This window comes from Vigna umbellata, chromosome 7 (genome assembly GCF_029865625.1).
Source record: "Vigna umbellata cultivar VRB3 chromosome 7, Vumbellata_1.0, whole genome shotgun sequence".
Classification (NCBI taxonomy): domain Eukaryota; kingdom Viridiplantae; phylum Streptophyta; class Magnoliopsida; order Fabales; family Fabaceae; genus Vigna; species Vigna umbellata.
In genome coordinates this window covers 27,276,633-27,299,097 of record NC_142171.1, presented here as the reverse complement: position 1 = coordinate 27,299,097, position 22,465 = coordinate 27,276,633, and the positions used below count along the sequence as shown (strand labels likewise).

The following is a 22,465-nucleotide window of genomic DNA, read 5'->3' as shown; positions in this document are numbered from 1 at the left end:
CCCATCAAAAGAGGGTAATTCCACCCTTCTCCTCCACGGTTTCTGTTCATCATTCCTATCGCCGGTTCCTCCGTCTCCTATCGCAGGTATTTCTTTGAAGCTTTTTCGTATTCCATTATCTTGAATGAATAATTATTACATTCATTTTTCCCACAAACTTTACCTTAAACAAGCAATATATTCTAGTTAAAAAATGTTATTCATTATGATAAATTTTTTGCTTTGATGTTTAATTTCAGTGTTTGAAGGAGTTGACCACATGTGGAAGGTAAAGAAAAAACATATGTTGGCTGAACAACTAGCCAGCACTTTAGTAAAATATGACTTATCATGGCAAGTATCAAACAATGAGTATAATAGGACATTATTGATTACAATGCCACGAAATCCTTTAAATATGACGAAAAGGAGAAGAGTAAGTGTACAAAAAGGGGAAGAGAGGTGCAAGAACACTGAAGAAAGACCAGAACACACAGCATTGTTCATAGCAACTAAAACTGGAATTGTAGAAATTGTTCAAAAGTTTCTTGAAGTGTATCCTGCATCGATATATCATGTCACTAAGAATAAGCAGAACATATTGATAATGTAATAATGGATCAAAAGTAATAGTGTCAAAACAATTTTCTTTCAACAATATTGTCATACTTATTTTGTTTAGTGAAATTTATGCACAGGGCACTTTAGTATCGACAGAAGAAAATCCTTAAAATAATAGAAAGAACAGGTACAATGGAATTATTGGTTGGTCAAATCACAGAAAAAGGAAGAACTGTCTTGCATGAAGTTGCAAGAATGAATTATTACATAGCGCACCAGTACATGTGCGCTGAGCGAATTAATGAAATTATGTGGCTTTAAAAGACGTGACAGAAAGATACAAAGATGTTGCTGACAGAAGTTTCGGACAAAAGAAAGAAACGAAAACATTTCAGGAACTTTCGGAGACTACTTCAAGGCCTCAAGACACCATTTTTGCCAGAGATTGCTTCAAAAAGGAGAAGAGTAAGTGTACAAAAAGGGGAAGAGAGGTGCAAAAACACTGAAGAAAGACCAGAACACACAGCATTGTTCATAGCAACTAAAACTGGAATTGTAGAAATTGTCCAAAAGTTTCTTGAAGTGTATCCTGCATCGATATATCATGTCACTAAGAATAAGCAGAACATATTGAAAATGTAAGAATGGATCAAAAGTAATAGTGTCAGAACAATTTTCTTTCAACAATATTGTCATACTTATTTTGTTTAGTGTAATTTATGCAGAGGGCTCTTGAGTATCGACAGAAGAAAATCCTTAAAATAATAGAAAGAACAGGTATAATGGAATTATTGGTTGGTCAAATCACAGAAAAAGGAAGAATTGTCTTGCATGAAGTTGCAAGAATGAATTATTACATAGCGCACCAGTACCTGTGCGCTAAGCGAATAACATGAGTTAAAGAGAAACAAATAAGAAAATTCGCATAGTGCACCAGTACATGTGCGCTGAGCGAATTAATGAAATTAAGTGGCTTTAAAAGACGTGACAGAAAGATACAAAGATGTTGCTGACAGAAGTTCCGGACAAAAGAAAGAAACGAAAACATTTCAGGAACTTTCGGAGACTACTTCAAGGCCTCAAGACACCATTTTTGCCACGGATTGCTTCAAAAAGGAGAAGAGTAAGTGTACGAAAAGGGGAAGAGAGGTGCATAAACACTGAAGAAAGACCAGAACACACAACATTGTTCATAGCAACTAAAACTGGAATTGTGGAAATTGTTCAAAAGTTTCTTGAAGTGTATCCTGCATCGATATATCATGTCACTAAGAATAAGCAGAACATATTGAAAATGTAAGAATGGATCAAAAGTAATAGTGTCAGAATAATTTTCTTTCAACAATATTGTCATACTTATTTTGTTTAGTGTAATATTTGCACAGGGCTCTTGAGTATCGGCAGAAGAAAATCCTTAAAATAATAAAAAGAACAGGTATAATGGAATTATTGGTTGGTCAAATCACAGAAAAAGGAAGAATTGTCTTGCATGAAGTTGCAAGAATGAATTATTACATAGCGCACCAATACCTGTGCGCTAAGCGAATAACATGAGTTAAAGTGAAACAGTTAAGAAAATTCGCATAGTGCACCAGTACATGTGCGCTGAGCGAATTAATGAAATTAAGTGGCTTTAAAAGACGTGACAGAAAGATACAAAGATGTTGCTGACAAAAGTTCCGGACAAAAGAAAGAAACGAAAACATTTCAGGAACTTTCGGAGACTACTTCAAGGCCTCAAGACACCATTTTTGCCACGGATTGCTTCAAAAAGGAGAAGAGTAAGTGTACAAAAAGGGGAAGAGAGGTGCATAAACACTGAAGAAAGACCAGAACACACAGCATTGTTCATAGCAACTAAAACTGGAATTGTGGAAAATGTTCAAAAGTTTCTTGAAGTGTATCCTGCATCGATATATCATGTCACTAAGAATAAGCAGAACATATTGAAAATGTAAGAATGGATCAAAAGTAATAGTGTCAGAACAATTTTCTTTCAACAATATTGTCATACTTATTTTGTTTAGTGTAATTTATGCACAGGGCTCTTGAGTATCGGCAGAAGAAAATCCTTAAAATAATAGAAAGAACAGGTATAATGGAATTATTGGTTGGTCAAATCACAGAAAAAGGAAGAATTGTCTTGCATGAAGTTGCAAGAATGAATTATTACATAGCGCACCAGTACCTGTGCGCTAAGCGAATAACATGAGTTAAAGTGCAACAGTTAAGAAAATTCGCATAGTACACCAGTACATGTGCGCTGAGCGAATTAATGAAATTAAGTGGCTTTAAAAGACGTGACAGAAAGATACAAAGATGTTGCTGACAGAAGTTCTGGACAAAAGAAAGAAACGAAAACATTTCAGGAACTTTCGGAGACTACTTCAAGGCCTCAAGACACCATTTTTGCCTAGGATTGCTTCAAAAAGGAGAAGAGTAAGTGTACAAAAAGGGGAAGAGAGGTGCATAAACACTGAAGAAAGACCAGAACACACAGCATTGTTCATAGCAACTAAAACTGGAATTGTAGAAATTGTTCAAAAGTTTCTTGAAGTGTATCCTGCATCGATATATCATGTCACTAAGAATAAGCAGAACATATTGACAATGTAAGAATAGATCAAAAGTAATAGTGTCAAAACAATTTTCTTTCAACAATATTGTCATACTTATTTTGTTTAGTGTAATTTATGCACAGGGCTCTTGAGTATCGACAGAAGAAAATCCTTAAAATAATAGAAAGAATAGGTACAATGGAATTATTGGTTGGTCATATCACAGAAAAAGGAAGAACTGTCTTGCATGAAGTTGCAAGTTTATTTAACAAAACTCCTCAAAAAATTTAACCACCCTTAATCCTACTTCATGTGGGTGTTGAAAATTTTGGTTGATAGCAATTTCGTGAAGATATTTGTAATTTGATCTTGACTTGCACGTGAATTGAAGAGTTGTTTTGAAGACATACTCAAATATACTTCCAGTATATCTCTAAGATTCTTCTCAGCTTGTAACCTTGCTTCCAATCTTTAAACGTTTTGTTCAAGTGTCAAGCGCAGTTTATGTAAAACTTGCTTTCTTCTCTCTGTTTGCTTGTAAAATTGCATTGCCTCTAATCTCATTTATAATTATTTGTTGCAAAAAACTTTTTGAAATCTCTAACCTCTAAATAGCAATATCCTCTCCTCCAGAAGGATCAATTGATTCCACTCACTATGTCTTCTTTAGATTGCTCCTTTCATAGAATGTTTACCGTTCGGTCAAAGTTTCCAAAAGAACATTGAAGATTTTCCCAATCTTAAGTTTTTGTAGACTGGACGGCTTCTTATTGAACTGATAAGTGATTCTATTGTTAAAACCATCATCACAAATCCAACATGTTTAACAAGTAAAAATAGGTAAAACATATTTATTGACTTTTGGACCGTTATTGGGTCAACCCTAATTAAAAGTCAACTTCAAAACCTATAACTACAAAAATAAGGTGAAGAGGTAAGTGATTGCATTTATTGTAAATTTAAGACTTTACTCTAATAATTTATCAAACAAATTTAACTAATTTAAGCGTTAAAATGTTTTTGACAAATATTCACTCGCTTGAAAGAGAAAGACTAAGAATTATTGTAATAGAAACAAAAATAATGTTAATGAAGAAATGTAAGAATAGTTGTCAACCCCTCGTCCGAAACACTATTGATATAACCTATGTAAATTATTGAGAAGTAACTCAACCGTATTACAAATTCTACTTTTCTTCTTTTTTATGTTGAAAAACAAGGATATAATAAAATAGATAAACAATGAAACAACGGATGGTGGTGGAGGGAGTATATGTCAGTGAAAATGTTATCATACTCGAATCAATTAGATGAAATAAAAAAGCATATTCGAACAACATGCCACAACACGTTTTTTTATAAAGTAGAGATTATAGATAATTTTTGATTCCATAAATTTAACATTACTTTTGAATAAACATTGTTAAAGTGGTTTTGAGACCCACCTTTAAAGACAATAATCGTCAATTATTTTATTTTGGAGTACGGTTGTCTCCAATCTTAGAGGAAAAGAATGGAATCCTATATAAAATAAAGAGAAATAATGTTTCGGAAATGGTTTTTTTTTTTTCGGAGATGTATCTTCTTATAAGTAATTTTAAATTGTTTAATATTTATCTTAGTTGTAGTAACAAATGTTCAATGTTTTCTTTTAATGATTTTCTAAACCGAATATAGTCCCAATATTTACAAAAATAAAATAAAATCAATGTAATTCCAATAGTTGTGAATATTAATGAAAATTATGGAAATGTCAGGTGTAAATAGTAATTTTTAATGTTTAAAAAAAATCCCATAAAAAAACTAATAATATTTCTAATACTAATATAGATTTTTCATTTTTTAAACGTAATGATAAAAAAGACAATAAAATATTATCTTAGTAAATAAAGTAAATTTGTAAAATATTTTAAGAAAATAGTTGTTGTACGTTCTTACATTAAATATTTTCGGTGATAAAAAAGCTGTAACGTACATATATGCATACACCTGACTATATGTTAATTTTAATAAAATTTAAATATGTGAATATTTTATGCTGATAACTTAACTATAAGAAAAATAAAGAGTTTTGAATTCGATCCTATAAATAATTTATTTTTTATTCATAACTCTTAACTTAAAAATACTCTTTTTGTTTTTATAAATTAATTTGTTTGATATGTATCTCTCAAAAATATAAAATCAGTAAATTTTATTGTAAGATAGAAAACTAAAACTGGTTTCAGAATTTTAATATACATAACATGCTAACATGTTACCTAATCGCAGTGAATATCACTTAAAGAAAGTTATTTATTGTTAAACATATAAGGAAATAACAATTCTGTAAAAGTAAAAACCAATTATTTCAACTGTAATTCAAAACTATTTTGTAATCAGGATCAAAATTATTGTTACATGTCTTAAACCACTAAAACCATAATTAAGTCTTTCATATATTATATGTTATTAAAAAATAAACTATCTATTAAGTCTTAGAAAATGTAAGAGATTTTATAAAATTTAAAAACTTGTATATAATACGAAAAATCAACTAGTCTTTATGAAAAGATCACTTGAGAGAATAATAGTTTTATTAATTATAAGTAACATTTTATAAAAGTAACTTATTACTTAACATAATTCATAGATATCTGTTAAAAAGTATTTGATGGTTTTTTCTTTTATAAAATTGTCAAAATGGATAACCCACTTCCCGGGTTAAATTGATAATTCATTTAATTTAAAAAAATTATTTTTTAAAAATTTTTTGTTTTTCTTCAATATATTTTTTAGTATAAAATTTAAAACCAAATTCTAAAGTATTTGAATAATAATGTCGATGAAATTATATATATATATATATATATATATAGATACAGACATACTGATAAGAGTGTATATAAATTGATTAAGAAAATAATTGGACCACAGAAAACAGTGATATGTACATTATGCTGGTAATTTAGAGGACTTAACTTATTTATGCTGTAAATAATATAAGAATGATAAAAGAAACACGGTAAATGATGAGAAATATGGGTGTTAATGGAGGGATTATATATATAATTATAATGATCCAATAAACTAAATGCCAAAAAATCGTGAATGTCATGCTTGGAAGATAATAACATTGTTTTTATGAAATGGGGGTCGTATAAATTCACATGATTTGACAAAAATTATTAAAGTTATTTTGTAGGTCCTTAACTTTTCAAAAAAAAAAAAGTTAATTCACATGATTATTTGGACAAAATCATTAGAATATCTTTTCTTTTTTCTTTAATGAGGATAAGGTTTGTTTCATGTTGCTTATGCTAACAAAAAATATTTATCGTCTATTATTTTATATTTTTATGTTCTATATATTGAAAGGTTAAAATTACAGTGAGAGATATCAAATTGAGGTATGTTGTTTTTGAATATTTATTAATTAATGTTTGTTGTATTTATAACATACGATTAATTGATGTTTATAATAGAAATAACATATGACAAATTTGTATTGTATATTTTTTCGCTACTATTTTTTTCATTAAAATTATAAAAAATTAATATATAATACAATATGATAAAGTATAAAAACATAGATAAAAAATAAGAAAATAAAAAACATATCCTAAATTATGAATTTTTGAAAATTCCATAACATTCGTTATTCTATTTCCAACAACTTTCATTAAAGAAAGGTCTTTTTTTTCGAGTTCCATAAGCAAATTATAACAATTTAAAGTTTACAAACTCAAAATTAATCTAAAATCACAAAAACTGTATTTTAAAAAACATAATAATAACTACCAAATGAAAATACCAACCTATGATAATTAGAGGGAATGAAAATTTTAACCTAAATAACTATCACAATAATAAAATGAAGTACACCGTAATAGTAGGAAAATTCGACATCATCTAAGTCTATTAACTCTTATGTTATGAATAAATTTAACATTAATTTGAACAAAATATTTATAAAAATGTCACAATACAATTTTAACATCGAATTTTACTATTTTCAACATGAACATAATCACGTTATAAATCCTTTTTACACAATGTATAATGTAAATTTGTAAAGAAAATGTTTTACTAATTCATTTAAGAAGTAATTTAAGTTTTTATATATATATATATATATATATATATATATATATATATATATATATATAATCTTTCAAAATTATTTATATTTTATTTTGGAAATATTAATAAAATATAAATATTTTTAGCTTTTGAAAAATTAAAACATATTTGTTATGTTACATTTAACAGGATTTTAATAAAATGATTTTGAAAATAATTAGATTTATTTATTTAATTTATGTGCTTCCACTATACGCTCCTCCTTTTCTTTGTCCATATTTGTTTTTATTTTACTTTTTGTATAATAATTTTTTAAATTAAAGTAATTATTTTACTATTTTAACTAACACTTTTTTTAAATTTAACAACTATTTTATTAGATTTAATTTTTAAAATCTAACTATCTTATTAAATTAAAATATCAATTTATAATAAATATTCTTTTACAAAAATAAATAAAATTCGTTTATAATAAAAATATAAAGTTTATTTATTTTTATAATTATAATAAAAATAATAATTTTATCATTTTTTATTACGATTAAAAAAATTAACACATGTTCTCATTAATTTTTAATGATATATATATTTTATTTTTTCACCAACTATAGAAAAGTTTAAAACTTTTAAATATTAAATGTTTTAATTCAATTTTTAATTTTAAAATAACAATAAATTTTGACTGTCTTTACTAGTAAATAATAAGTGTAAAAAATTATAAGCTTAAGGAGTTCCACTGTTAAAAGAAGCATATCAAAATGTTTTTAAAAATGGCAGATCAAATTGAATTTTCGTCAGAAAAGGAAAATTTAACAGAGAATTTATCTGTTATTTAATAATTATAAAAATTTTGTTATTGATAATTTATCTGTTACTTTTAAGAAATTCTCAGTATTTCGTGAAACTAATTGAAAAATTCAAATTCAAGATCACACACAATAAAAGAGAAGATATATAGAAAAGACGGTTGTTATAACTTTCCAGCTTTCACATTTATACTCCCAGTCCACATCCATTTTTGTTAAATTTTATTTTATTATTAAAGTTGATTCGATATTTTTTTTATTACATATATAGCTGTTAAATAAAAATAAAGGAAAATGTGTGTTGTAAAGGTAGATTCTTTCTAAGAAAAATCTGCAAAAGAATAAAAATTAAAAGAATAAAAATTAAAAGAATAAAGAAAAGAAAAAGCATACAAAAGTACTAAGCGTCAAAATCTTCACTACCCTGATATAGTGTACCTTTACACGTTTCTAAGCATTTGAAACGACGTTTAATTTGGCAAACACTGGAATTAATGTAATAAAATGAAACATAATTAAAAATACATTACACTAGAGAATTAATTCTTTTAATATCAACTCTTTCATTCTCATTTCTTATATACCATCTTGTGATCTCTAAAACAATGGAGATTAAAAAAAAAACTATTCCAAAGAGTAAAATATTGAAGATTAATTTTCTTAAACTTAGGTTTGAATTTTATTTTCCCTGAAACATGTTTAATTCTTTTCATCTATTTTTGAATATCTATTTTTGTATATACAATTTTATTATGAAAACAATAATAATAAATATAACTTATTAAATCATTTTAAAACAATTTCGTAATTATTAGTTATATTTTAATTTTTAATATGTAAAATTGTTATTTGTCACATGCACAATTCTCACATTATATATTTATACTGTGGCATGATTCCTTCTTTGATTCTCTCTGTCTGAAAAAAAATACTCAACTATATATATATATATTATGTCTATGTGGAGAGAGAGTGAACTTACATATTCCAAGTGATATAGAATGAGTGAAATGCAGGCACGAGAGAATGGAGAGTTGAACAGAATGGAAGAAACGAAACTGTTTTGTGAGGAAATGAAAGAAGCTCAAAAAGCAGCCATGGAAAAACGGTGGAAAGATTTCAAGAAAAGGATGATGGAAAATCAGGGAAACATTCTCACGCAGTTTGACCTGTTAGGGAACAACGCGATCCATGTTGCAACTCGCTCCCACCCTGAACTTCTGAGAGAGATGATAGAAATGGTGCCCGTAGCAGAAAGGTGGCATGCTCTGTGCAAACAGAATGGTGAGGGAAACAGCGTCTTGCATGAGATCGTGTTTTCCAAAAAGGCGAAGGAAATGGCTGAGGTTGTGTTCAGATTTGAACATCAGTTGCTGCCACAAGAAATGGAGGAGCAGAGGCCATTGCTAGAGCTCAGAAACAACAGAGGAGAAACCCCTTTGTTCGTCGCTGCCATGCATGGAAAGCTCAAGATTCTCAAGTATATGGCTAAGCGTGTAGAAGCTATGGACAATCTTCCAAAACATTTTCGTCGATCTGACAAATACAACGCTCTTCATGCGAGTGTCATTGGCCAACATTTTCGTATGTCTTTCTCTTCTCTCTATACTTGCGTGTCTGCCTGTGTTTCGAGTAAATTTCTGATACTTTTTGTTTTTACTTGAAAGCGTGTCTCTAGTTTGAAATAAAGTCACGTTAGTAAACTTTTAAATTTATGTTAGTTATCTTGGTACCCTAAAATCTATTCATCATTTCATGAAAAAGAAAACTTCTATGTTGTTATAGAAATCTTCTATATTGTTTCAGTTTATGTTTTTTTTTTACGTATTTAAGCAAAATTTAGACAAATTATTGAAATAGACAAATTAAAAAAAAATTATGAAAATAGATAAGTTCTTCACACACGATTTGATTTGAAATCGTTTTTCTTTCATACTACTTTTGCTTTAATACAGTTGATGAATGGAAGTCGGTTACTCCCTAACAACTTCAACACTGAATTCAACTTTAACTAAAGTTGAATATTCCCTTATGACTTCAATAGTTTGGGTTGAAGTCGTTATCATTTTTCAACGGTGTCAGAGTAGAAATCGTGCGGAGAACAGACTTTAAATAGAGATTGCACGACTTATTTATTTTGTAATTTTTTTTTAAATTTATCTAATTTTGTAATTTATGTCTAAAATTTGCCTACTTCCATAAATTAAAAAAAAAACCAATTTATGCTATGAACTAGTTTCACATCTTTAAATGTTATATTTTTTAGAATATAAATTTTCAATTGGTATTCATCAAAATTTCACATGGAATAATATAAAGAAATAGTAAAACAAAACTATTATAAAAGTAAATATTTGATTTGAGAGGAATTATTGCTTGAATGTCCAGATAACTTAGATAGTTTTATATCATGATTTGTAATTTTTGTCAAAAACATATTAAATGGTTAAGTATTCCGTGGATGTAGTAAGTCCTGAGTCATGTTTTTTTATATGCTTTTATTTAAATATGTTATTGGTGCATTTGTGTGGAAAGAGATTATTTTTGTATTCAAGTTACAAAAATCTCAAAGTTTATGTGTATACTTATTGGATGCAGATGTTGCAATTTGGCTGCAAAGAAAAGATGAAACACTTGCTCTGGAAAGGGATGAAAAGCAATTAACAAGTCTTCAATTACTTTCGAAAATGCCACAGGTTTTTCGGAGCCATATTCACCTCGGACTTGTGAAGAGCGCCATATATATCTGTACTTTTCCTATATCTGTTTTTAAAGTTTATCATAATGCTACACATTTCTAAATAAGTTTTGCTCTTTTTCTTAAACTGTTGCAATATTTATCACTGTTTCACCATTGATTTGTGTTGCAGTGCTTCCTGATGAATATGATAATGACGATGAACACTGTCTTTTGTTTAAACAAAAGAAGGATGAAGAAAATGGCAAAGAGAATGAACCTCAAATCTGGAAATCTGGTAGTAGTCTAAATTATATTCTGTTTTTTCTAAAATATTATTTGTGTTTATTTATAACATTAGAATATATATAAATTTCAGCCGTTTCAAAGATAAACTACAGCTTTTGGAAACGCTTGGCTAAAGGTATTTCTTCCAAGCTTTGTCGTATTCCATTATTTTGAATGAATCATTATTCATTTTCACCACAAAGTACTTTACTTTAAGCAAGCAATATTCTAGTTAAAAAAAAATTCTTCAAATTTAATAGAAGTTAAAAATTTAAAAAAAAAAACTGATTGGCATGGCTATAAAATGATGATGAGAATTAACTAATTAGAAAGGGAAAACTTAGAAAATATAAAATTGATTAAAAAAACTGATTTGTAAGACTTGCTATAATATTTAACTAATTACACTTGAGAATTAAAATTGTAAAATAAACTTAATTGATCCTATGTTCTATCTATAAAAATAAATTGACACAATATAATCATGATAAATAGTCTAACATAGACACAATATAATCATCATAAATAGGGTAAACACAATATAATCATGATAAATAGGTGACCTAGATATAATATAATCATGATAAATAGGATAAATATTCTAACCACACCGAAAAGTTATAAAATATAAAATTAATCATCAACACTAAGTATTTATTTTTGTATATATTCTTCATAAAATATGTCAAATGATCTTTATTATATTAGTCACTAAATTAATCGAAAACTAAAACATAATCTAAATTTATATTTCATTATTAGACTTAACAATAAATAATAATTTAACGACATTTAATTTTTAAAATAATTTCAAAATTAATCTATGTAAACTAAATATATTTTCCTCTAAACAAGTTTATATTTTTAGCATGACAACAACTACTTATCCTATTCACATTCTTTGTTATTGCATAAATTTGCATAATATTACTCAAAGGTTCCATTTCTCAGTTAACCAAACATATACTTGATTTCATATTAGAAAATAAACTTAAGTTCTACAAATTGATTTACACTTACTTATATACTATAATTTGATTTAATTTTTTGAATTTCCAACATTATTCCCTTATATTACAACTCAAATGTAAGACTAGATATCTACGGTGGTCCAACAACAAACAAAACAAATAGATCTAACAAGTGATAAATTTTATTAAGATAGATTCTAACATAATTTTGATATCATATTAAAAAATGAATTTTAAGCTTAACTCAAATTTACAAAATCAACTTATAAAGTAATGGTTGAATCTATTATATACTATAACTTAATCTTATCCTAATTCATGTAGAATTTTCAATGTACATATATATTTTATTTGATTGTACATGATTTTTGGAATAAAAGAGTAGCAAATAAAAAAATTCCAATGGTGCATAGTCTTCTTATCCAAGAAAAGGATATTTATGCAACTAAAGAAAATTTTGTTCTTTTCTGCAATTGTCCATTTGCCAATTACATCAACATTTAAATATGGTGGAAATCAAGTGTGAGTAGTCTCACGTTAGGTAAAAATAATAAAGTTGAACATTATCTAAGAATAAAGACCCATTAATCCATTACTTTAAGGTTTTTGGTCGAAAATGGTATTAATCCCTTATATAATTAGGTTCGGATCTCATTGACATTATGTTTCTATAGTAAAACTCTAACAAAAAAAACCACATAATATTAATATTTTGCTGATAAAAGTAATGTAATATTAAATTGTAACTAACATGTTCACTTTATTAATCTATTGATCTTTATAATCCTTTACCAACTAGTTATATCATATATTCCACCAATTATTTCATTATGATAAATTTTTTGTTTTGATGTTTCATTTCAGAGTTTGAAGGAATTGACCACATGTGGAAGGAAAAGAAAAAACATAAGTTGGCTGAACAACTAGCAAGCACTTTAGTAACATATGACTTATCATGGCAAGTATCAAACAATGAGTATAATAGGACATTGTTGATTACAATGCCACGTGATCCTTTGAATGTGGCAAAAAGGAGAAGAGTAAGTGTACAGAAAAGGGAAGAGAGGCGCAAGAACACTGAAGAAAGACCAGAACGCCCAGCATTGTTCATAGCAGCTAAAACTGGAATTGTAGAAATTGTTAAAAAGTTTCTTGAAGTGTATCCCGCCTCTATATATCATGTCACTGAGAATAAGCAGAACATATTGACAATGTAAGAATGGATCAAAAGTAGTACTATTATAACAATTTTCTTTCAATATTATCATACTTATTTTGTTTAGTGTAATTTATGCACAGGGCTGTTAAGTATCGACAGAAGAAAATCCTTAAAATAATAGAAAGAACAGGTACAATGGAATCATTGGTTGGTCAAATCACAGATAAAGGAAGAACTGTCTTGCATGAAGTTGCAAGAATGGATTATTACAAAGCAGAACACTTAGCTGGAGTGGCATTCCATCTACAAGATGAGTTGCGTTGGTATGATGTAAGTACATTTTACAACTTCACATATATATTTGGACACTATTAATTTAAAAAATTATATTTTCTATTAAATTTTTACTCTTGTTCTTCTATTATATCTCTTCATAATATATTGATAAATATTGATTTTAATATTTAAAATATATTTAAAACCCTTTACATCAATGTATTTTATAAAAACCTCAGCAAGACAGCATAAAAAAACCCCATAAATTTAAACTCTAAAATTTAGTCTCTTAACTCAATCACATATCAGCTTATGGTTTTATTATTATTATGTACAAAATTAACTTTTTATTTCTCTCCTTTTAACCTATTAAATATTTGTTAAAATTATAAAAATAACTTTAGTATATGAAACACTTTTAGAAAAAAGAAATAGTTTGTTTTTTATTTAATTAGAAATAAAAATTTGAATTAATTCAAGTTCATTTTGTTAAAGGACCTAATAAATATATATAGAAAAAAGTATATAGTGTGTGGTATGGAAGTAGGTTTCATTATTAGAGTTTTATTTATTATATATATATATATATATATATATATATATATATATATATATATATATATATATATATATATATATATATATGTTTTGCATCACTTTATTATACTATTATCTTCTCAACAAAGTTAGTAACTTTAACATTTACTCATCACCTAAAGAATGTCAACCCATAAACAAAAGATAAAGATACCAGGGATAATAAGAATATTAGACCAAAGTCATGGAATTTGGACAAGATTTAATTAAAAAAAAAAAAACTTTTTCAATATAGGGAGGTAAATAATCTTAGTAAGTGAATTTAGATCCTTACTAATATTTGGATTTCCTAGACACCATCACACTTATTTCTTTTTCCAAAAACATGAAAAACCTAAAATTCTATATAAAAAATAAGATATTTATTTCATATGTTTCTTATATTTATGGGGATATCTAACCTTAATATACTTGCAATGAATGAGTAGAAAGTAACTATTGTATTTTCAGACTGTGAGAAGATTCACACCTAAACATTACAACATGCACTCTGACATAGATGGACACACACCAGAAGACATGTTAGAAATTGAGCATGATGGAATGCTTTAAGAGGCACAAAAATGGTTGAAGGAAACAGCTCAATCATGTTCCACTGTTGCTATTCTGGTTGCCACAGTTGTATTTGCTGCTGCATACACCATTCCAGGTGGAACTGAAAATGGCACTCCTGTGTTTCTTCATTCAAGTGAGTTTCTCTTTTTCACCATCATGGATGTTGTGGCTCTTGCTACCTCACTTGCTTCAGTGGTGGTCTTCCTTTCCATTCTCACTTCTCCATGTGAGTTATGGGATTTTCACAAGTCTCTCCCAAGAAAACTGAATTTGGGATTTGCTTTGTTGTTCTTATCATTGATGACAACAATGCTTGCATTCAGTGCAACCATGTTGTTGACCATTCGATTGGAATGGAAGAATTGGACTTCCACATTGATATACAGTGCTGCTTTCTTTCCTGTCACTATTTTTGCAATCATTCAGTTTCCTGTTTATGTGATGGTTCGAAGCATCACCAAGCATCTTTGGAAGCAAGTTAAGAAGGTTTTTCCAACAAGATTGATTCAACACTGCATGAGTAACTGTTGATGTTATAGGAATTGGATATACACAAGAACACATTGTAAGAGCTTTTAACTTTTGTTTTGAGTTTGGTTATACATTTGGATTAATGATGTATGATTTAAAATTTGTTAGGATTTGAAATTTTTTATATTTACAAATTTATGCATTTTTGTTTGAGTGTAATTAACTGGACTAGAAGCAATGTATTGTTTGGTGATTATTTTTCAATTTATGTATACTAGAATTGTTTTTTAATAAAAATATTTTTTGTTAAAATTATAAGAACTATTTTTATTGTTGCATGTCGGTAATATTTCTCATTTAATAAGATATATTTATGTTTTAGATTTAAAATGGATAATTTTTTATGACATCTATTATTATTATTATTTTGTTTATATCTACAATAATTATTCTAGTTTTGGACATTATATTAAGTCTGTGTATTTTATAAAATAACAGAAATTTATTATTCATGTATTATCATCTCATCCAATCAATTTATAAACAAATTATATATAGCTTGATTTTGATGCTTAAACTTAATTGAATAGAACCTAATATTCATACACATTTTCATCTACATCATATCAATAGCATGATTAACAAATAAGTTATAACTAACGGAGCATAGGTCGTCACTAACATGCCTTTAGTAATGGTAGCAAAATGTTCCTTAAGATGGATTTCAGAAGTTCAAGAACAATTGTATATTGGTTCTTGAATGTGTTCAACGTAAGTGCAAAACATTCCACAACGCCAAAACAACTTAAACATCAAGATTCTATTTTCTCATTCACTTTCCCTCTCTCATCATTTTCAATTTTCTCCTTGTTATTAAAGTTTTTAACGGGTTGGTCTGTTGTTGATCTACCGTAGGGGAGACTTGGACAACAAAAGGTAGTATATTTGTGTTAGGATTGACAAAATGGTCAGTCTGATTCATTTTGACTTGATTCATAGTTAACTCGTCAAAAACGGATTGGTTTAGACTGGTCTGTCAAATAAAAATGAGTCACTAATAACAATCTATCCCTCATTCGACTAGTTGACAAACCAGAATGAATTGGTCTGTCACTTCCTTTTAATTTGTTTTTAATTTTTTAAAATTTTTATTTTTAAAATGTGTTTATATATATTAAAAAGATATTTAACTATATAAAATATTTTCTAAACTTTAATTGATTAGTTAATGTTTTTAGTTAGATAAATTAAAACAATTATTATATTTACACATTAAATTATTCTATTATGACTAATAATTGAAATTTAATTTGTAAGTATTATTGATCTAAATTACAATACTATCATATATTTACACTTTTAAAAATATAATATAGAAAAATTAATCTTTTAAATTATTTTTTCATAACGTCATCTAAATCGTTAACAACATAATGTATACGTGGACAATGTTTGAATTAGCTATTGGATTGTTGCTTATGTGGTCGTCTTGTATAGTTGCTTATGTGGCCATATGACATTGCTTTATTCCTCCACCACTGTGAATGCACCCACCATTTCAACCACCACCAGAGCAACTTCGTTACTCCACCATCGTGATGCATCAAATTCCACCACCATCGCAAGTGCATCACTAGCCAAGAGGAATCACGAACCACCTCGTGCCTCCAACACAAAATGTGAATCCATCTTCACAAAAGCCCTAATTGTAAACCATACCTAGTACAAATCCAAAATCACTCCCAAAAATCAAGTTTTTGTATGGTGGTGTCGCGATTTGTGCTTGTGATTTCCAAATCTCTATTTCGATTTGGGTGGAGTGATTTAGGACTTTTATTGTGGGATATTACTATTTGGGTTTGTTAGTTTGTTCCTCACTGTTGTGGTGGTTGGTCTTCATTATTCGCGATGGGCTTGTAGGTTTGTGGCCTCATTGCAGATATATGGTGTGTATTGTGCATTGGGCTCGCGTTTCAATTTAGATGCTTGTGATTTTGAAAAGTGATGGCGCGATTGCTATAGTGAAGGGAACACTGCAGAGCAAATATGCATCTGCGATTGATGACTGTTGCGGTTCATGATGGCTCGCGATTTGGAGTTTTCATTAAAGAATGGTGGTTCAATGAATGCGGTGCTATGGACGAATATGGTAGGTGAAAGCATGATGAAGATGAACATTTATATTGCTTATTGTCATAAATGGGCGATTGTCAGCATCAACAAATGAGAGTGGCGACGTGACCAAAAATAGTGTCATGGTAGCCTACGTATACAATATGTTGGTAACGATTTAGATATTATAAAAAATGACCAAATTAAACATAAATTATAAAAGTTGAAACCACATTGACCATTAAAAAAATAGTCTCACATTGAAAAATTCAACAAAAATAGAAATAAAAAAATATTTAAATCATATATATATATATATATATATATATATATATATATAATCATAATTTTTCCACTCTTAGAAGTCTTTTATAACTTTGAAACATATCCCTACTTTGTTTCATATTCTTGATTCATAATTTGATTCATCTTAATATTTTATAAGAAAGAGTTAAATATAAAAATTTACTTGAATATAAAAATCCATGATATGATATCTAAGGTAAACATTTTAGACGGTTCGTGCAGTATATGAGAGAATGCATTACTGCCATGTTCTGAAAACCGATAGTACTAGTTTCTGCCAAACATGCCCATAACAAAAAGTTTGAATAAGAAATTTGTGAAAATGAACCAAATGAATAATCCGAATATTCATTCCACTAAGCAAGATCTATCACAACTGCTTAAAATACAATTACAAAGATCTGTTTAAAATACAATTACAAAGATCTGCTTAAAATACTTAAAATACAATTACAAGAAACATGTTGATTGGGTACTCAGTGAGGTAATGATTTTTTTCTTGGCCCTCAAAATTTAGGAACTTGGGCAATGAAACCATAATTTCAGCGATCATATGCTTGTTTCAGACGACTCTTGAAAAAATCCTCTTTATTTTAAGAACTAACCACGAATCAAAATTCAATACTCGAATGCAATTAGGGTTTACTCCATTCCCCCAAATGATCGAAAATTACCACACCACAACATTCCATTAATTAAAATTAAGAGTAAAAGCAGAAAGAAAAAATAAATAAAATTGGGAAGAACAGATGGTATATAATTTGATATAATCGAAAAGCTAGAAGTGGGTCTGACTTAAAACAGCGACAGTACCAACAACGTAAAGGAAAAATAGGAAGCGAAAAGCATGAATAAAAAGCAAAAGCGAAATTCCTTATCCTTGGTGTGACGACGGAGGAGGGATCAGTACCTCCTGTTGAAGGCGAAGGTGGGTTGGACAGGGACAGGGTCGACCTGGACGATGCCGGAGACGTCGTTGATACCGAGGGATTGGAGCATTTCCATGGTTTCCTTGTCGACCTCGATGTGGTCGGTGTTGATGGCGGAGATGTCGGGAACGAAGTCCATGCGGCGCTCGCGCTCCTCCTCTTGCAGCTTGAGCGAGATGCCGCGAACAGGACCTTTCTGGATGCGCTTCATGAGATGGGTGGAGAAACCTGCGATCTTGTTCCGAAGCCTCTTGGAGGGGATGATCGCCACCTCTTCTAGAAGCTTCTTGTTCGTGTGAAAGTCCAGCGTCATCCGAGAGTAGTAACGCTCGATCACTTGCCGTGAAGATTTCTTCACCGTCTTCGTTCTCACGCGCCCCATACTTCTTCTTCTCCTCTTCTTCTCTTCTTCTTCTTCCGCTTCTCTCTGCGGCTTCTCTTCTCTGCTCTGCTCTTCTTTCGCACTGCTCCTTAAAACTTAGGTTTTCATTATTTATCCCTATAACTTGGGCTTCCTCTTAACTTCATTTTTTTTTTTCATTTTGGGCTTCAGCTTTACTCCTGCACCCTATAATTTCTTCGTACACTCACCAAATTTTTAAAATGATCATTTTATCTTTTTTAAAAGTAATTAAATTTTTAAAATGATCATTTTATCTTTTTTAAAAGTAATTAAATTTTTAAAATGATCACTTTATCTTTTTTAAAATTAATTTTCAAATTACTGAATTCTAGAATAAGTCTTTTAGAACTCCAGATTTAGAACAAAATTTCTCAAACGCAAAAAATACATTTTAAAACAAAAATTTTCTTTCAAACATAAATTTCTTTTCAATGTTCTCTGCATTCTTCTTCCTATATAACATTCTTTCTCTTTTAACAGCAGCAATAGTGTTGTTATACACTAATAAAAGGTATTTTAGACATTTTCTGTTAAAGTAGGGGTGCATTTAGTAAGTTAGTAATTATTGAAATGTAGCACGCAATAGCTTATTTTGTTTCTCAACGTAACCCTTTTCATTCTTATGACACTCCCCTTACAATTTAAAAAAAAAAATCACTTCTTTTTTTTTGTTAATATTTTTTGGATTATACTTTTCTGAAAAATATAATTGATTATTATGAGACTAATAAATCCAAATTAATTATATAAGAAAAGATACATTCTTTTCCCATATTTTGATTGATGCATGATTTTTTGTTTTTTAAAATATATAATAATTGGATATTTTAGTATTATTGTGAGAACCTGAAAATATGTGGTAAGAGCTGATAGGTATTCTGGATTAATGAAGTCAGGCTTTTAAAATCCATTAAGCTTAAAAAACAAATTTTCCAACAGCTGGTTCATTAGCTCAGTCCTTATCTCTCTAGACCACTTGTTCTTCATTTTATCCTCCTTCTCTCTATCACTCCTTCTCATTCAGTCGTTGCATGTCCGATTAGGTGGTGCCTAGGTACTCCTGACGCTGAGAGCTTCAAGTATCACCAATTACTCTCTCGTTTCAGCTGGTGAGTGTTCTTCTCTTTCTCTATGGTTTCTAGGGTTGTGAACATGCAAATATTCTACTTTGCATGTGATTAGTGGTTCTTCCTTCACTTTCTATCTCAAATTAAGTTTTGAGAATCGTTCTTGATCTCTGAATGGTGAATCGTAGGGTCCTGTTGAGTCATTTTCACAGTGCAAGGTATTGTAGAGACGCGTCTGTGAGTGAGTTGCGTATCGCTAAGGTAAAAGGAGCTAGAATACATTTTTAAATTGGTTGCATGTGGTGTATGTATATGGATTTTTGTACTACTATGTTGTTGATGTTGTGTTTTGATTTGAGAAGATTTATTTGCATGTGTTGGATTGTATGACTGTGGGACTGGAGTGTGATGATTTTAAACTATTCTGGATTATCTAATTGCTGTAATTTTTATATATTGAAGTGCTTGGGGTGAGAAATCTATTGTAACATTGAATAGGTAGAAAACTTGGTGTTCTGTTAGGGTTTTAAGCCAACTTGAGAGGAAGTGAGGTAGTGATTCTGAGTATATGAGGTTTAGAGTGTTTGAGGAGGGTTAAGATGGTTTAGATAGGTCCAATGTGGTTTGCTGGGAACATAAAACAGGACTAAAACATGTTAAAAATAGTAGAATTGGATTTGAGCCCCTAAGTTGAGGAAATTAGTGTTTTAGGAAGGAATTTGGGTCTTAATTACTTAATAATCAGTGTAGGAATGTTTATAATCATCTAGATTAGTTTAATTAAGTATAAAACACAAATTAGAGGTGTTAGAAGTTGGGGAAAATGACTAAAAATGGAAAAAGGTGTGTGAGTTACATATTTCTGCAAAAATTGCATTCTACAGATTATGCATACTCGCTAAGCGAATGTTTTTGCATAACGAGTCCTCACAGAGAGGTGCTCTCTGTTTGATCATTCGCACAACGAGGTTGTGCGCTGTGCGAATGGCTAGAGAGGGTTGCTCTCTGTTTGGTGATTCGCATAGCGAATCTGGGCGCTATGCGACTGGTGGTTGCCTGGAAAATGCTAGATTAATTCGAATAGCGAATTTGGGGTGCTATGTGAGGGTTTAGGGTCTGATAATTTGTATCAGAATTTTTAGTTTAGCATAGCGCACAAGCTTGGTGCGCTATGCGAATGAAGTTTAGCTTAACGCACAGACTTAGTGTGCTATGCGAATGGAGTTTAGCATAGCGCATAGGCTTGGTGCGCTGCGCGAATGTGAGTGAGTAAAAACCACTGTTTTTGTTATTCGCACAACGAGTTTGGTGCGCTGAGCGACTTTTTCAGAACCTGTTTTTATTCTTGTTTTGTGATAACTTTGAACTATGTTTTGATTATTAGAATGGTGTAAAAGTATCTATGATATTGTATGATCAGTGATGTTATATGTTTGGATTCAATGTGATAATATTATGGTATTTGGTTGTTCATGTCTTGAGTTAAGTTTCAAAGTGACAGTATGGTTGATGGACGTAATTCCATGGATCTCAAAGAGAGGTTACATGGTGGTGCCCTATGTTATGGACGTAATTCCATGATCTTCAAGGAGAAGATCCATGGTGGTGTCCTTGGTGTGTTTTTGAATGATTTGCATGGAAGCTCAATCTTGGGAGTTATCCTGAAACTACAATGGTCAATCATTCTCAAGTAGAGAGGATTGAACCATGTCGTGAGTAGTAGCAAGAGGTCCTAGTCTTGGGTGCTTCCAATATGGCCCAAGGTGAGTGATAACGGACTAACCTCGTGAGTGTGGTAGGGTGAACCCATTGGCAATGGTTTTGCAAAGCAATAGAGGCCACCGCGAGTGCATTATCCGTCATAGCTCGACAATCATTCTAAGTCCGGACGAGTCAAGTGTAAAGTGTAACAAGTGATGTTGTATGGTTCATTAACTTTGAATTAAACTTTCATGTTGTGTGATTGTTATAACATGATTTTTGTATATCTAGCTCACCCTTCTACTTGTGTTTGTCTGTTGTTTGTGTTGTGTTTTTATTGTAATGATCATCCACTTGGATGTGAACATAGGTAAATGAGGTACCTTGAAGAATGTGGACTTCCTATATTATATGCTACTGTATAATTGGGATGATACAATTATACTAAAAAATATGTGTCACATTTGATTTTTAATTTTTTAATTTTTCGAAAAAAAAATTCTTTTGGTATCTGGTCACAACGCAAATCATTATCTAGATCTTCGATTCGATTTTTTTATTTATTATTTTAATTTAATTCAGTCTCAATCTTCTAAAATTGAATAATTTTATTTATTACAATTTAATTTAACTTTTATATAAATATTATTTTTTGAATTAAAATTTATTAAATATTAAATATTTTTAAGAAGATTAAATTTATTTAAATTTATATTTTATATTAAATTTTATTTAAAATTTGTTTTAAAACTTTAAATATATTTATATTGATATTTTATTACATCAAACCTTATATTGTTTTTTATTTGAATTTATATTTCAAATAATTATATATAAATTTATATAGATTTATAAATTTATATTTAAAATATTTTTATAATATTATATATTAATAATTTCTATATAAATGTTAAAGTTAATTTAAAAATAACAATTATATAAATTCAAATGTAAAATTTTAAAATTCATTTCTTTTATTATGATATC

At 29.1% G+C, this 22,465-nt stretch overlaps 1 protein-coding gene and 1 pseudogene across 2 annotated transcripts; one reads left to right on the top strand and one right to left on the bottom strand.

Moving 5' to 3' along the window:
- The first annotated feature begins 8,919 nt into the window (after positions 1-8,919).
- Positions 8,920-15,224, top strand: LOC148195618 (uncharacterized; annotated as a pseudogene). The gene is made up of 7 exons (XR_015780927.1): positions 8,920-9,550; positions 10,565-10,714; positions 10,837-10,941; positions 11,023-11,067; positions 12,767-13,115; positions 13,202-13,391; positions 14,385-15,224. The product of XR_015780927.1 is annotated as an uncharacterized LOC148195618 (transcript).
- A 2,890-nt stretch (positions 15,225-18,114) lies between these two features.
- On the bottom strand, positions 18,115-18,785 carry LOC148195617 (small ribosomal subunit protein eS17y-like). The gene has a single exon (XM_088094784.1). It carries the CDS (start codon positions 18,687-18,689, stop codon positions 18,282-18,284), a length of 408 nt encoding a protein of 135 aa, XP_087950910.1. The 5' UTR covers positions 18,690-18,785; the 3' UTR covers positions 18,115-18,281.
- Between the last annotated feature and the right edge of the window lie 3,680 nt (positions 18,786-22,465).

Coding starts and splice junctions, on each gene's coding strand:
- LOC148195617 (XM_088094784.1), bottom strand. CDS start 18,689: ATGGGGCGCGTGAGAACGAAGACGGTGAAGAAATCTTCACGGCAAGTG.